This window comes from Gopherus flavomarginatus, chromosome 4 (assembly GCF_025201925.1).
Source record: "Gopherus flavomarginatus isolate rGopFla2 chromosome 4, rGopFla2.mat.asm, whole genome shotgun sequence".
Lineage (NCBI taxonomy): Eukaryota > Metazoa > Chordata > Testudines > Testudinidae > Gopherus > Gopherus flavomarginatus.
The window spans coordinates 157,508,812-157,523,899 of record NC_066620.1 but is presented as its reverse complement, the minus strand read 5'-3'; the positions used below and the strand labels follow the sequence as shown (position 1 = coordinate 157,523,899).

Sequence of the window (15,088 nt, the reverse complement as noted above, 5' to 3'; positions counted from 1 at the left end):
TGCTTCAGCTTTTACTGCCAATAGTTGGAAAGTCCTGGAAACTAAATGCTCATGCAAAACCTAAGTGAGTGAGTTGAAGAGGTAGTTAGGTTTTTTCCCCCCAAATATGGAGAAATGTGTTTTTTTTAAGTGCAGACATTTGTTATGCCATTGTACTGACCTACAACTTAAAGCAGTAAATGAGTTTCTGAAATATTTGGTTATATTACTTATTAAAAAAGAGGACATTGTCATTTTGATACTGACTATATATAAATGTGTATATTAAATCATTAACTGTATTTCTGTTGCAGTTATCTGACAATGTGTACACTCCATTTTCTTCATTGTTTTGTTTGCTGTTTTCATAAAGGGACATTGTCAACTTGAAATCTAGTCAATTTAAAAAAAAAAAGTTTAGGAGTATAAGAGATGGAATCTCGGGAATTTACAACTGCATTTTATTTTAAATGTCCTCCTTTTCCCTATTGCTGTGTGAAAGATCCACACAAAAATCAAAATCGATGAAGGCCTAATCCAGCTAAGTGCTTAAGCACATGCTTCGTTTCCAGGATGCAAGTAATGCCATTAATTTCAGTGGGGTTAGTCACATAATTAAAGTTAAGTACATACTTAAGATCTGGTAGAGCACTTCACTGATCTCTCACAGTTTTGTCAAATGCCCAGAGTTACACACTGGAAGAATAGAGTAAGTTTTCTCTAATCTTTCAGTGAGAGTATCTTTAGGTCTTATGTGTAACAAAGGGTATGTCTACACTGCAAAGAAAAGCCCTTGGCACTGAGTCTCAGAGCCTGGGTCAATTTACTCAGGCTAGAAATAGCAGTGTAGACATTCCTGCTTGGGTTTGAGTCTGGGCTGTGAAACCTAGCAAGAGGGAAGAGTCTCGGATCCTGGGCTTCAGCCTGAGCAGTGACATCTACACTGTTATTTCTAGCCCCACAGCTCAAGACCTGCGAGCCTGAGTCAGTTGACCCAAGCTTTGAGATCAGCGCAAAAGGTTTCCCTTTGCAGTGTAGACCTATCTAATAAGTAAATAATTTTCAGACACAACGTGATTCTTTAAAATTGGCACTTTTAAATAGCCACTAAAGCTTTCTGGACTTAGTGAAATGTTAAATCTAGAGAGAACTTATTTTGCACTTATACTGACTTCAAAGCAAGTTGTAATATAACTTTTTGTGCTTTTCTAATTGTTATAAAATACTCAGTACTTCTCAGAGTGTGTGTTAAATAAACAAACAAAAAAACTTTTTCTCATTCATAGACCCTGCATTCTGCTTATGGACTCCCTGAGAGGCCCTTCCCGGTCAAATGTTGTGAAAATATTAAGGGAGTAAGTTCTAAACATGTAATTCCATTTTTTTCAAAAGTTTTAACATTCCATAAGAAGAAGAAAGGTCTTGATTTCTGTGCACCTTTTTTTACAGATATTTGGAAGTAGAATGGGAAGTCAGGAAAGGCAGTAAAAGAAGTTTCTCCAAAGATGTCATGAAAGGCTCTAATCCAAAAGTGCCACAACAGAACAACTTCAGTGATTGTGGAGTGTATGTACTGCAATATGTGGAGAGCTTTTTTGAGGTAAGTTTACTTGCTTCTGTCATGGTATTTATTTTATATCCTGCATTAGTCAAATAAAACTTAGTTTAAAGAATGGGAAACATTCCAGTGCAACGGGATTTATGGATGTGTGTAAAATAAGTTTGCAAGATGAAACAAATCCATTCTGGAAAAGACAATAGTTCTTCTTCGAGAGATGTCCCTGTGGGTGCTCCACTATAGGTGTCGGTGCGCCCCTGCACCTTTGATCGGAGATTTCTGCAGCAGTACTCGTACCGGCCACGCATGTTCAGAGCCTGGCCTCGCTCTTGAGTATACCTCCTAGTGAGCATGCGCGGCCGGTTCCCTCAGTTCCTTCTCTACCATCCCTGGCTTGAGACGGAGCTCAGGAGACGCCTTAAAGAATTTCTTTCCTCATCTTAAAATAACTTGTAGTTAGACAGTTTCTTGTTAGTTAGTTGTTAGTTAGTGCTACTTACCCTTTTTCTACTGTTTAAAAAAAAAGAAAAATTTGTTCTCTCAGCCGCTTCAGATATGCCTGGCTCCACAGGCTTTAAGTGCTGCTCCTCCTGTAAGGACGCTGTCCCTCTCTCCGATGGACATTCACAGTGCATAAAATGTTTGGGGGAGACCCATATTCCCCAAAAATGTGCTCACTGCACTACACTAAGCTCCAGAGCGAGAAAGGACAGGGAGCTAAAACTTAAACTTATTTTACTTCAAAAATCCCTAGGGTCTGCCTCAGACCCTGGCGTGGACTCTGCCTCCACTCACTGACACAGCTCTCCCACTTCTAAAAAGCAGAAGAAAGCAGCAAAAAGAGGGCACCTTCTGTCAAATTCAAAAGAAGCCCTTAGACACAAACCTTCTCCGGTCAGATCCAGTCTCCTTACCAGTGCTCCCCCACCTGAGCACTTTCGACGAGCCGGGCTCCTCCAGCACCGCGTTAAACCCGCCTGTGCTTTCCGTGGCAGCGCGAAGCTCTGGTGCCGAGGCGACAGGCTTTCAGTTGCCTGCCTTGATTATGGCAGCTATCGGCACCGCGATGAATGCGGTGCCGACATTTCAGGACCCCCCGGAGGCACCGCAGCCTGCTATTAATAGCGCAGCACCGACTCCGGCACCGGCATTAACAGCGCTACTTGGCACGGAGCCAAGACTAAGTACTCCGGTGTAAGCCTGGGTTCCCTCACAGCAATTCCATCAGCCTTCGCCTTCAGCTGCCTCAGCACTGCCATTTATCCAGTCAAGTGACCTCCTAGTGTCACCTACGCTGCAATCGCCCTTCCTTAAAGACTGCTTCTCCCTTACGAATGATTCAGGGTCCGAACAGCCTTCCTCCAGTGAGGAAGAGTCTGAACTACAGGATGATGTTTCAAGGCAATCAGAATTCCATCCTCGGAGTCCTGTCACCCGCGGGCACAGGAAAATTGTCTCAGACTATCCTCGAGACCCTACTTCCTGGTGTGTTAGCCCTCTGGATGGCACCACCTATGCCTTTTCCACCACCATGGCAGTATTAGGCCCCATGAGCACCTTTCCCTTGGCAGCACACCCGAAATTGCAATCCAACGAGATGCGAACGTCCAAATGATATGACTCACTTGGCGGCACCCTCCCATTCTCAGGATCAATTAACTCCTGCTCCTGACCCAGTACTAACTGAAGTACCAACTGAAGTAATGCCTGAAGGAGCTTTACTTCCCTTCCCTCTACTGTCCTCAGACGATTTTTCGAAATTCCAGGATCTCTTTAAAAGGGTTGCCAGCGAGCTTAGAATCAATCTAGAGGAAGTACCGGACCAACAACATGAGTTAACGGACATCCTGCAACCCTCTTCTTCATCCAGACTGGCATTACCAATCAATGCAGCCCTTCTGGAACCTGCTAAGTCCATCTGGCAGGCTCCAGCCACAAGCCAGCCTACCTGCAAACAAGCGGACCGTAAATACTTCATTCTCTCTAAGGGCTCTGAATTCCTTTTCTCACATCCTGCTCCAAACTCACTGGTAGTGGACGCAGCCAATCAAAGGAACAAACAGTATTTCCGTCATACCCCAGCCAACAAGGAAAGCAAACGCTTGGACCTGCTGGGTTGCAAAGGGTATGCCTCTTCAACCTTACCATTTCGAATGGCCAATTATACCGCAATTCTGGCAAAGTACGACCATAGAAACTATAACAAGTTCATGGACTTTATTGAACACATTCCAGACCAGAAGAAACGACAGTTTACAGCTTTAGTTTCCGAGGGCCAAATCATATCATGCATGGCTCTTCAAGCAGCTCTGGATGCAGTCAATACCGCAGCAAGATCCACCGCTATGGCGGTGGTCATGCGCCGAGGTTCATGGCTCTCCTCTTTCCTCGCGAGGTTCAGAGCACCATAGAGGATCTTCCTTTTGATAGTGATAAACTCTTTGCTTCCACCATGAATGAGGTGCTCCACTCAATGAAGGACTCAAGGGCAACTCTTCGATCCTTAGGCATCCAAACCCCTACAACCAGAAGGCGACAGTACAGATATCAACCTTACCACCGTCCATGCTACCCCCATATACTCAGCATTTCCCAAGATCTCAGGATCAACAACAGCAACATCAACGCCAGAGATCCAGATACCAGCGGTGTCGCCCCAGTTCTGGGATGCCCCAACTTCCTCCAACTAATAAGCAGATTTGAACCTTTGTTCAAAGGTCTCATAAACATCGTCCCAACTTCAGCGTATGCACTGCCTACAACTATCTTTGGACACCGCCTACAGCCATTTTTGCACCAATGGCAGAATATTACCACCGACAAGTGGGTTCTAGAGGTTATCACAACTGGGTATTCTATCCCCTTCCTCTCCTTAACTCCCACCCACCCACCCTCTGCAGGGACTCCTCTCACGAGCTACACCTCCAGCAAGAAGTACAACATCTCCTTCACCTGGGGGCTATCAAACTTGTGCCCGAATGCCACAAGGGGAAAGGGTTCTACTCCCATTATTTCTTAACAGAAAAGAAAACTGGGGGATGGCGACCGATCCTCGACCTCAGGAGGCTCAACAAATTTGTCAAAAAGCAAAAGTTCAAGATGGTTACTCTCACCATCATAATTCCAGCCCTGGAGCAGGACGATTGGTTTTCAGCCCTCAACCTACAAGATGCCTACTTTCACGTCACTATCCACCCAGCCCACAGATGTTTTCTTCGTTTTACCCTCGGCTCAACACATTTCCAATACAGAGTGCTAGCATTCGGCCTTTCCACTGCTCCTCAAGTTTTCTCCTAGCGGTAGTCACTGTCTACCTCAGGAAAAAAGGAGTCATAATATTCCCTTACCTCAACGATTGCCTCCTGAAGGCCTCCACATTCGACGAGGCCCTCCGCTTCACACAACTCACCATCGATTGCTTCCAATCCCTGGGCCTGAAAATAAACAAAAGCAAATCCACATTAAGTCCTACTCGGCACCTGGAGTTTATAGGAGCACGCCTCGACTCCACAACCGGATTGGCATCTCTCCCACCCGACCGATTCAATACTATAAAACTGCTGGCTATGAGACTTCGCAACAGCCCCCGGGTCAGCGCCCAAGACTGCCTCCAACTACTAGGGCACATGGCCTGGTGCACCTTCGTGGTCCAGAACGCATGTCTCTACATGAGGTGCTTCCAAGCTTGGCTGGCCATGGTTTACAAACCAAACGTGCACTCACTAAACAAACACCTGGCCATATCCTACCGAGTCAAAGACTCTCTCATATGGTGGACAGTCCCCTACAACTTCTGCTCTGAAGTCTCCTTCCTCCAGACCTCCCCAACTCTGATAATGATGACCGATGCATCCCTCACAGGCTGGGGGGCACACATCTCTCACCAAACAGTCCATGGGCTATGGTCTCATTCCAAGACCTCCCTGCACATGAATGTTCTAGAACTTCGAGCAATACGGAATGCCTGCCACTGCTTCCTTCCACTAATCAAGAATCAGCATGTACGCATAATGACAGACAACATTGCCTGCATGTTCTACATAAACAGACAAGGAGGGGCTCGTTCCCACTCTCTTTGCTCAGAGGCCATAAAACTCTGGAATTGGTGCCTTGCAAACCACATCCGCATATCAGCTGCTTATCTTCCAGGGGTGATGAACACCACTGCCGACAAGTTAAGCAGACGTTTTCCTTCGGAGCACGAATGGGAGATAGATGAGGGAATCATCTACAACATATTTCGCACTTGGGGTCACTCAACCATAGATCTCTTTGCAACTGCGAAAAACACGAAATGCCTCAATTTTTGCTCCAGGGCGGGACTGGGCAAACACTCCCTCAGAGACTCATTCGTGATCCCATACCGGGACTTAGCTTATGCTTTTACCCCAATACCATTGCTCAACAGGGTCCTCATAAAGATACGAACGGATCTTGCAAGGGTGATCTTGATCGCACCTTCATGGCCGAGACAACCGTGGTTCCCTTTCCTCACCAGAATGTCAATTTGGCCACCGATCTCCCTGCCTCTGATCCCGAACCTTTTATCACTGCAGCACGGCTGGCTTCTTCACCCCAGTCTCTCCATGCTTCATCTCATAGCCTAGTACCTGCATGGTTCTCCCAACGAGAACTAGACTGTTCCGACCAAGTTCAGAGGGTACTTCTACACAACAGAACACAATCCACCTGTACCACCTATCTCCGAAAGTGGAAACGATTCACAAAATGGTGTTCGACTAAACAACTGTCTCCTACCTTGGCACCTCTTCCCTGCATACTCAACTATTTATTGGACATTAAGCAATCCGGCCTTTCCCTCAGCTCCATCACAGTCCACTTAGCTGCCATCACAACCTTTCATGGTACAGTTGACAATACCTTGGTCTTCACTCATCCCATCACCAAGCGTTTCCTGAAGGGACTCCAAAGCTTATATCCAGACATTAAGCCACCTATCCCTCCATGGGATCTTCACCTAGTATTGTCCTGTTTAACTCATCAACCCTTTGAGCCCTTAGCCACCTGCTCCCTCTTGCACCTCTCGATGAAAACAGCCTTTTTGGTGGTGATTACCTCTGCCAGACGGGCAGGTGAGATAGCAGCCCTTGTGGCAGATCCACCATATGTGCTCTTCTTCAAGGACAAAGTTACTCTACGCCTACACTCAAAATTCCTTCCAAAAGTTCACGCTTCATTTCACATCAATAAACCAATACATCTACCAACTTTCTTTCCGAAACCACATGCAAACTCCTTCAAAGCCACAATGCACACACTTAATGTGCACAGGGCCTTATCCTTCTATTTGGACAGAACCAAACCTTTCAGAAACTCTCCTAGAGTCTTTGTCTCCATCGCGGAGCGCTCCAAAGGCATGCCTATCTCTACCCAGAGACTTTCGAACTGGATCTCCAATTGCATACGACTCTGCTATCAGATAAAAACCGTTACACTTCCAGCATTGATCAGAACACATTCCACTAGATTTGTATCTACCTCTGTAGCCTTCTTATGTAAAGTACCATTGACTGACATTTGTAGAGCAGCCACTTGGTCCTCCGAGCACACATTTGTCAAATACTATGCCCTTACTCAGGGCCCTCTCTCTGACAATACTGCCCTGCCTAATCGAGTATCTACTGCATTCCTGCCAGATCCGAAGTCCCTACCTCCTTGAGATACACTGCTTCGAAGTCGCCTAGAGTGGAGCACCCACAGGGACATCTCTCGAAGAAGAAGAGGAGGTTACTCACCTTGTGCAGTAACTGACGTTCTTCGAGATGAGTGTCCCTGTGGGTGCTCCACTACCCACCCTCCTCCCCTCTACTTCGACGTTGGGGTAGCCTCCGTTGTAGAGAAGGAACTGAGGGAACTGGCCGCGCATGTTCACTAGAGGTGCTCAGAGCGGGGCCAGGCTCTGAGCATGCGTGGCCAGTGTGAGTGCTGCTGAAGAAATCTCCGATCAAAGGCGCAGGGGCACACCGACACCTAGAGTGGAGCACCCACAGGGACACTCATCTCGAAGAACGTCAGTTACTGCACAAGGTGAGTAACCTCCTCTTCTCATATTAATGATCACACAGAAAAAGTGTCACAAAATACAGTTTAGAAGAGATAGATGTTTCTGAGGAAAACATTAAGAAAAGTAATGTTTTCCATTGCTGCACACAGTGCAAACATTTTAAAATTATGCCTTCAGCAACCCAGTTTTAAGTGAGCCTTGTAATCAGTTCAGCTTTAAACACAGAAAAAGCTTCTATTAACATTTTGGCAACCTAGTAAGTATATCTAATTCTTGAGGGGTTTTTCTTCCAATAATCTGGGAAATAGGGTTCTGAATATACTCAGTAACTGTAAACTTCTCGCATTGGACTTCTCACTACACTAGAATTTAAGAAGCTCAGGCACCTGGATGTGCAGTTAAATTACTGAATTGTTACCAGATAAGAACCAAATCCTTGTTGCATTGAAATAAAACTGTATAACTCCCATGATTTCCATAGGACCAGAATTTAACTTTAGTTGATAAGCTTCTCTTTTAACTTTCTTACATATTTTATCACTTTTACCTTCAAATTAGAGCCTCATGCACACTTTCCTGTGAACTAACCTGGGGAATATGGCAGGCAAGAAGTGTCTTCATGGTACATTCCCTCTTTGCATGAATCTGCAGCCATAAGATATTAGAAGTTCCAATTCTTCATATGATGAAGGAGTTAAGAGGCAACCAAGTTCTGTAATAATTTTCAGCCCACTCACCCTGTAGAATAGTTCCCAAGTTACTGCAGACTGAGTCTTTGTCCCTATCTGGTGTGGCAACATGATTAAAGAAATTGTCAATCAGGGATGCTCCTTGCCTCTGGCATATTCCCTGTGAGCCACATCATGCTGCAGGAAATAACATATGAGGGGAGATTTTGGCTCTTATTCTTGTGCTAGATGCACTGGCATTGAATATTTTTGAGTTGATAAATAATCCAGTCAGTTTTGGTTACTAATATATTTGAAAATTACGGAAAAGTCCCAATACTTGTTTCAGCTACCAGGCAAATAGCAGAATTTTTTATTTATTTTTTAAAATGGTGTTTAAGGTAAAGCAGGGGCCACAACTGTTACTAAAACAAGTGAAGAAAAAGAAATAGAGGAAGGGAAGCAGCTACAGAATGTTAATTCATGTACTTTTTTCCTTAGACATGGATTTATTTCAAATACATCTCTACTCACATTTAAAAACCTAACCTATACGTTTTGAAAGTAAAACAGCTTTGACTGAGAGATACAATAATTAGGAAACATAAGAGATGTCTTTCTTATCATGATAAAAAGTAATTACTGTATATACTCGTTCATAAGCTGAATTTTTAGTAAAAACGGGAAGCACCAGAGAAGGGGGTTGGCTTATGAACGAGTATAGAGAGGGAGAGGTGAGACACAGCCCCTCTCCCCAACAGAGGGGGCAAGGAGAGGCAGCACAGCGAGAAGGGAAGAGCCGGGGCCAGAGTCTCCCCACTACGCTACTCCCCCCTAGCCTCCAAAGCAGCCGCAGTTCCGGGGCTGTCAGGCTGCAGCCGTGCCACTTGGCCTCGCCTCCCAGAGCAGTCTGTGGCCACGCCACCCGGCTGCCGGAGCATGGTGCGGCCACGTCGCCCTATCAGGCCCACTGAAGCAGGCTGTGGCCGCACTGCCCAGCCTGCCGGAGCAGCTCCAGTGAGGCCAGAGACATCCTCCCCAGATCGCCAGGGATGGGATGGGATGGGATGGGATGGGGAGAGTGTGGGGATCCTGGGCTAGGGGTGGGGTCATGTGGGGAGTGGTCACGTGGGTTACTCCACTGACCCCCAGCTTCTCCCCCCTCCAAAAAAATGTCCCCATCAGTTGCTGTCCCGGCCTGTCAGAGTAAGCAGCCTGCGGACACTGGAGGTAAACAAACCATCTCGGCCCCCCAGTGGCTTATCCTGATGGCCCGGGAGCCAAAGTTTGCTGACCCCTGAATTATAGGGTCATCTTATGAACAGTTATAAAAAATTTCCATTTTTATTTTTCCATCTTGGGGTGGGGGCAGGGTGCGGCTAATAAATGAACTGGCTTATGATCATGTGTATACAGTACAACTGACCATACATTAATCTTCTAACTAAAGGTAAAATGCTTCAGTTGTCAGATGCATTGTAGTTGTAGCTATGTCAGTCCCAGGATATTAGAGACACAAGGTGGGTGAGGTAACATCTTTTATTGGACCAGCTTCTGTTGGTGAAAGGGATTTCAAGATTTATATATTTGTGAGTTCTAGAATGTGCCATGGAAACCTGCAGTAGCACATAGGTGTTTTATAGTAAGTGGTGTAATTTTAGTCAGATCTCTTAAAACATAATCTGTCAGCACAGTAAAATGTGTGGATGATACATCTCCAGTGAGAAAAAAATAATGCTATAAGAAGTGATGCTGATGACTAAATAGGATAATATCCTTTTCTCTGATCTGTTTAAAGCAGTGCCCAGCACCGTGGCAAGGAGTGCTGTGCTGCTGAAGGCACTGCCTTTCAGATGAAATGTAAAATTGAAGTCCCTGGCTAATTGCGGTCATTAAAGACACTTACATGAGTAGGGATATTAACCCAAATGTCATGATCAAATTCCAGTTTGGGTTATTACATTCAGGCTACCAAAATTTTCCATAAAAACGATAAGGTGGTTTTCTTTTTGTTCGAAATCATTAGTGTTTTTACAGTATTAACATGTGAAAGCAAGGTCTGTGTGTCCAAAAAATTTTGCAGTCTACATAAACTATTTGTGTAACTTTTTTGTGTTTAACCAAAGCAGTGTGACTGAATTAACATTAGTGTGTGTCAGGTTACTCCATGATTTATTTGAATTTAGGACGGAGTGTAAAACAAAAATAGAAGTCCATTCCCTGATGCCTGGAGGGGAAGAAGGAAGGAATGTATCTTTTCATTGATGGGTGGAGTGATTTCTATATCAAATTATCTGTAAAGTGGTTTGAGATCTTTTTGAATGGAAGGCACTATTTTACATTTATAAATAGCTTTGTCATTTGTACTTTCTAAAGTTTCTATAAAATTTAAGCATTTAATAACCAGTGTCAATCATCTTACAGATCATGTGGGAAAACATTTAATGGTAGTCAAATACAACTTTGAAAAATCTAGTTCTCCAAGATGATGATAGCGATTCCTTTGTTACTCATTAGAGAGTGAGAACGTTTTGATGACAATTCCAGATTCTCAATTGCATTGTCTTGTGTTTAGTATCACTGTGTTGTATACAGATTGTTATAATACTCATCTGAACTCTTTCCAGAATCCCATTCTCAATTTTGAGCTACCAATGAACTTAACAGACTGGTTTCCACGCCCCAGAATGAAAACTAAACGAGAAGAAATACGAAACATAATTCTGAAATTGCAGGAACAGCAGAACAAAGAAAAGAAGGGACAGAAGGACCTACATTCACCAGAAAGATCTCTGCAGGAAGGAACAGAACAATTTATCAACAGTAGCTCAGACTAAATATTATGTCTGTTGCATGTTAGCTCTGCAGTCAAAAACTGAAATATATTTTCTTTGTCTGCCCAGACTAAAGAATTGGAGTATTCTCTGCCCAAAAGTTATTTGGGAATGTTAATGCCTGTATAAATGTGTCATAAAAGGAATACATTCCCAAAAAGATATGTATTAAGTAAACAAGTTTGTACATATGTTAATGAGGCCAACTTTTTCAGCATTTGTAATTAATTTTTTTCACTTGTTAGGAAGCTTTTGTTATATATTTCTGTTAATAGAACTTAAATAGCCACTTCTAAACATAAAGCAAATAAAGAAAATATTTATAGGATGAAATGGTTAACTTTTTTCTTTTTCAGTAAAATTGTCGTGTAACACATAGGGGATGATCTGGTAGCAAGATAATTAATTCATATTGTGACTTTTACTTTTGCCCTTACAAGATTATTCTGCTTGATCTACAAACAATGAGTGCGTGTCAAAGTGCACTGTGACCCCAGAGAGGGTAATTCACATGCTCACATACAGTATCCAGTGTAAGCAATGTAATTGTTAAATAGGAATGCTTCAGATTTGGGGTCATGAGAAGATATGCATGGCTGTTTAAAAAAAGAAAAAAACAGTTGCTCTTTGACCAGAGATTACTACTCAAGCAGTATTATAACAGTTTCAAATAAAGTGATCTTCAGTGATACTATTAAATCATATTTTGTGAATCCCAGATGTTGTACAGTTGTATTTTGAAATTTCCCTCACTATAAAATTGTATTTTGGTAAGTGTACTTGGATAGCAGATTGCCCACATTACATTTTCTATGTTACAATTCTGAATGTCACATTCATATGTGCTTTATCTAAATAATGAACATTTAGAAATGTATGATTGCTATTTTTTGTAATGTCCACACCAAAAAATACCAAAATATCAGTGTTCATTGCTTGCTTATTTGTTTGTTCTTGATTCCAGGTAGCATCAAACTAAGCTGTTTAAAAATAATTCGTTTATTTGGATACTTTCACAGTGTAATCTGATTTTAAACAATATAAAAACACAGCCTTATGAAGCCAGCATTTCTTGTAGAACAAAACGAAGCCACTACCTTGCACAGCCCTTTAAATATTAAAAAGGTTTTGTTATGCAGATGAGAGAAAAAGAACTGTTGTTGCAAGGGTCTTGAATAATTCAGTCCTTCCTTAACATTAATTAATTTATATACTGGGAGGGTGAAATTGCCCCCTCCCATTTAAAAAAATAATCTGCAGGAGAGGTGGGGAAAACAAAGATTCCCCCCCACCCCACCCTGCAGTGTTTTCTCCAAGTTCTTTGATAGCTGAGTGTGCTTTGCTGTCCCCTTCTCCTATTGTCAAAGAACCAGGAAATTCAGCTCCCAAGCCCCGTGAGTCCGCTGAGATCAGCTAGAGACACTGGACCATCCACATGTAAACTTGTGCTTCTACATCAGCTTTTCACACACTAGACCCTAACAGCATTACCAAATAACTTGTCCTGCCAGGGAAATCCTGCACAGATAGTTTTCGGTGAACCCACCCTTCAAATAGGATTTCTCAGAAAGGTACCATGATTGCACAACCTCGAGATGTTACCTTTTGCACAGCTTGATCATGGGATTTGGGGGAGGTTCTGTACATTTCCCCTCACCTCTTTTCTCCATGCATGAACCCTGGACCACACGGAGCCCTCAGAGGGGCCTGGGAAAATGTGGATGCTACTTATATATGTTAGGGAAGATGTGTACACAGAGATTTTCCTTTGCATAGAAGTGTGGTTTAACCTCTCTTGTGCATAACATTAAATATGTAACACACATAACTCTCGTCATGTCCTGCATTCTTGCCGTTGTCTGGGAAAGTCTATGATAAAAACAGGGTCAGAAAGAAGACAGGAGGGATGGGAAGACAATAAACAGTGCAACTAACAATCTAGAATAGTTGCTTATACAAATGCAAGTAAAATCAAAGATACAGGGGGGAATATTGAGATCTAGATATACTTGCAAATAGAAAACATTTTATACCTTCTCAATCCAGTCTTCCAATTTTTCCCTAATGAAACATTCTAATTAAATATAATATATTATAATGTCAGTATAGCACTGTTCCTTTTATAATAATTGTGGTACAGCTTTCAGAGTTTCTAATACTTTAGAACTACTTCCATTCTATTCCTAGGAATGGCCTAGAGCTTATTTTTCCCACTTGGGATGCCTGATTTATTATTTAATGTTAAATCTTGAGACCTTCTGTCATGCAGCAAACTAATACATATGTTAAATATAGAAAGAATTTTATTTTTTTAATAAATGTGATAGAAAAATACAGAATTAAGAATTTGACTTATTTAAAACATTGAATCAGATTATACGAACTTATGTATGTGTGATGTTTGTTTTAGAGAATTACATGTTTTGATAGTTTGAGGGAATTCACCACTGATCATTTGGGACCAGTTTTATTTTACAAAAGTTAATGCAAAAAACTGAATATTTAAATATCCACTTTAATTATTTGTGTCATATATTAAAAAAAGTTTTAAGTGTGTTTTTTTTAAACCATGGTGATAAGATTTAGTATTACAAATACTTTCCAAAAGTAGCATGACTCAATTGTTCAGTGAAAACTATCAGATAGCTGACTAATTAGATGTAACTGTTGTATTGGCTTTCATGTTGGATAGAATAACAGTTAAGAATTCTTATAAGAGTTTTAGATTACTTTGCATAAAAAATTCATGCCTCTGTGGTAAACATTTGGTGGATAACATCAGAAGTAGAGATGACATTTAAGTCATCCCTTATGACATTCATAGTTTTCTTGCTTAAGTAGCTATGCTAATGTGCACATGTGTGCACACATCCTTTAAAAGCACCAAAAACTGGAAAAAGAATATTTTGTTAATCTATCATGGGGAAAAAATGACCTCACTATTCTCTTGATTTGGAAACTAATGTCAAAGGATTCAGTGAAGAGATGATTTAAAAAAAAAAATCCTTCCCCATAAACAATGAGGAAAATGGACAGCTGCTTGGTTTTTAATTATACACTGTATATTACACCATGAAGGAAGAACAATATGCCTTTGCATTTTGAAGTCATGAAGCTTTTTTCCCCTTTCACTGTTTTCAAAAAATAAACAGACTTTTTTCTATTGAACGTCAGCTTCCTGAGGTTACAAATACATCATATTGAGCACATATTGTTCTTATTTTCAGCATCTGTGTTCATATTCTATAACAAGCTTAGTTTTGTGTTGTCTTTAACATGTTAAAACACTAAGCATCATATAATGAAATTTTCATATAAAGGTGCTTATACTTTATAGTCCTACACACCCCATTTACTGTTTAAGGACTCAAGCTGGAGAGGTGCTGAGCATGCTTAACTCTTGAAGTCCTGATATGGGGACCTTGCTTCTTTTAGGCATGAAACTTGCCATCTTTTTTTAAATGTTTTGGAGTTGCTCTGATATGCAGAATTCCAGGGAGGCCTATAAACATCTCTCGTTGCAGTGTGCTTAGATGCACTAGGAGAGGTTGCTGAGTGCAGTAGTTTCCGGGAGTTCGTGTACACTTTCCTATCTCTGTCTGGAAATAGCCACTGTTACTTGCTCTGTCACTATCTCAAACCATAACCGATGTGGTCAAGATGACAAGCTGGACATCTTTCTCTAGATTCTTTCAAGCCAAATCCCCATCTCTCAACACCATTGTACCTGTTTGCTGATGTGATGAAACATACGTTCTGGCTCTTAGGACCCAACTTAGTGCAGTTGTACTCTGGAGAATGACTGTGGAGTTAGTTTGGTTTGGGTCTCTTTGACTCAGAGCCTGTTGGTCCCATGTACTAATAACTACCAGCTGCCAGCCCCGAACCCTGAATTCTAGCTGTCAAACTCTTTTCTTACATAAGCATGATTGCTAAGGCTATGATTCTAATCACGGATTCCATGATTTCAAGAGAGGTCCACAAGTTCGGGCTCCTGCCCTGGGCGGCAGGGCTCGAGGAAGGA

The 15,088-nt window shown here is 42.2% G+C and overlaps 1 protein-coding gene across 5 annotated transcripts in view; it reads left to right on the top strand.

Annotated features, from left to right (window-relative positions):
- The window catches only part of SENP6 (SUMO specific peptidase 6), a 176,278-nt gene extending 163,386 nt beyond the window's left edge, over positions 1 to 12,892 (top strand). For all 5 annotated transcript variants that reach the window (XM_050950093.1, XM_050950090.1, XM_050950094.1 and 2 more), the window contains 3 exons: positions 1,266 to 1,334; positions 1,429 to 1,579; positions 10,858 to 12,892. In XM_050950093.1, the coding sequence (XP_050806050.1) occupies positions 1,266 to 1,334; positions 1,429 to 1,579; positions 10,858 to 11,067 (430 nt within the window). In that variant the 3' untranslated portion in view covers positions 11,068 to 12,892. The remainder of the gene's footprint in view (positions 1 to 1,265; positions 1,335 to 1,428; positions 1,580 to 10,857) is intronic.
- The last annotated feature ends 2,196 nt before the right edge of the window (positions 12,893 to 15,088 follow it).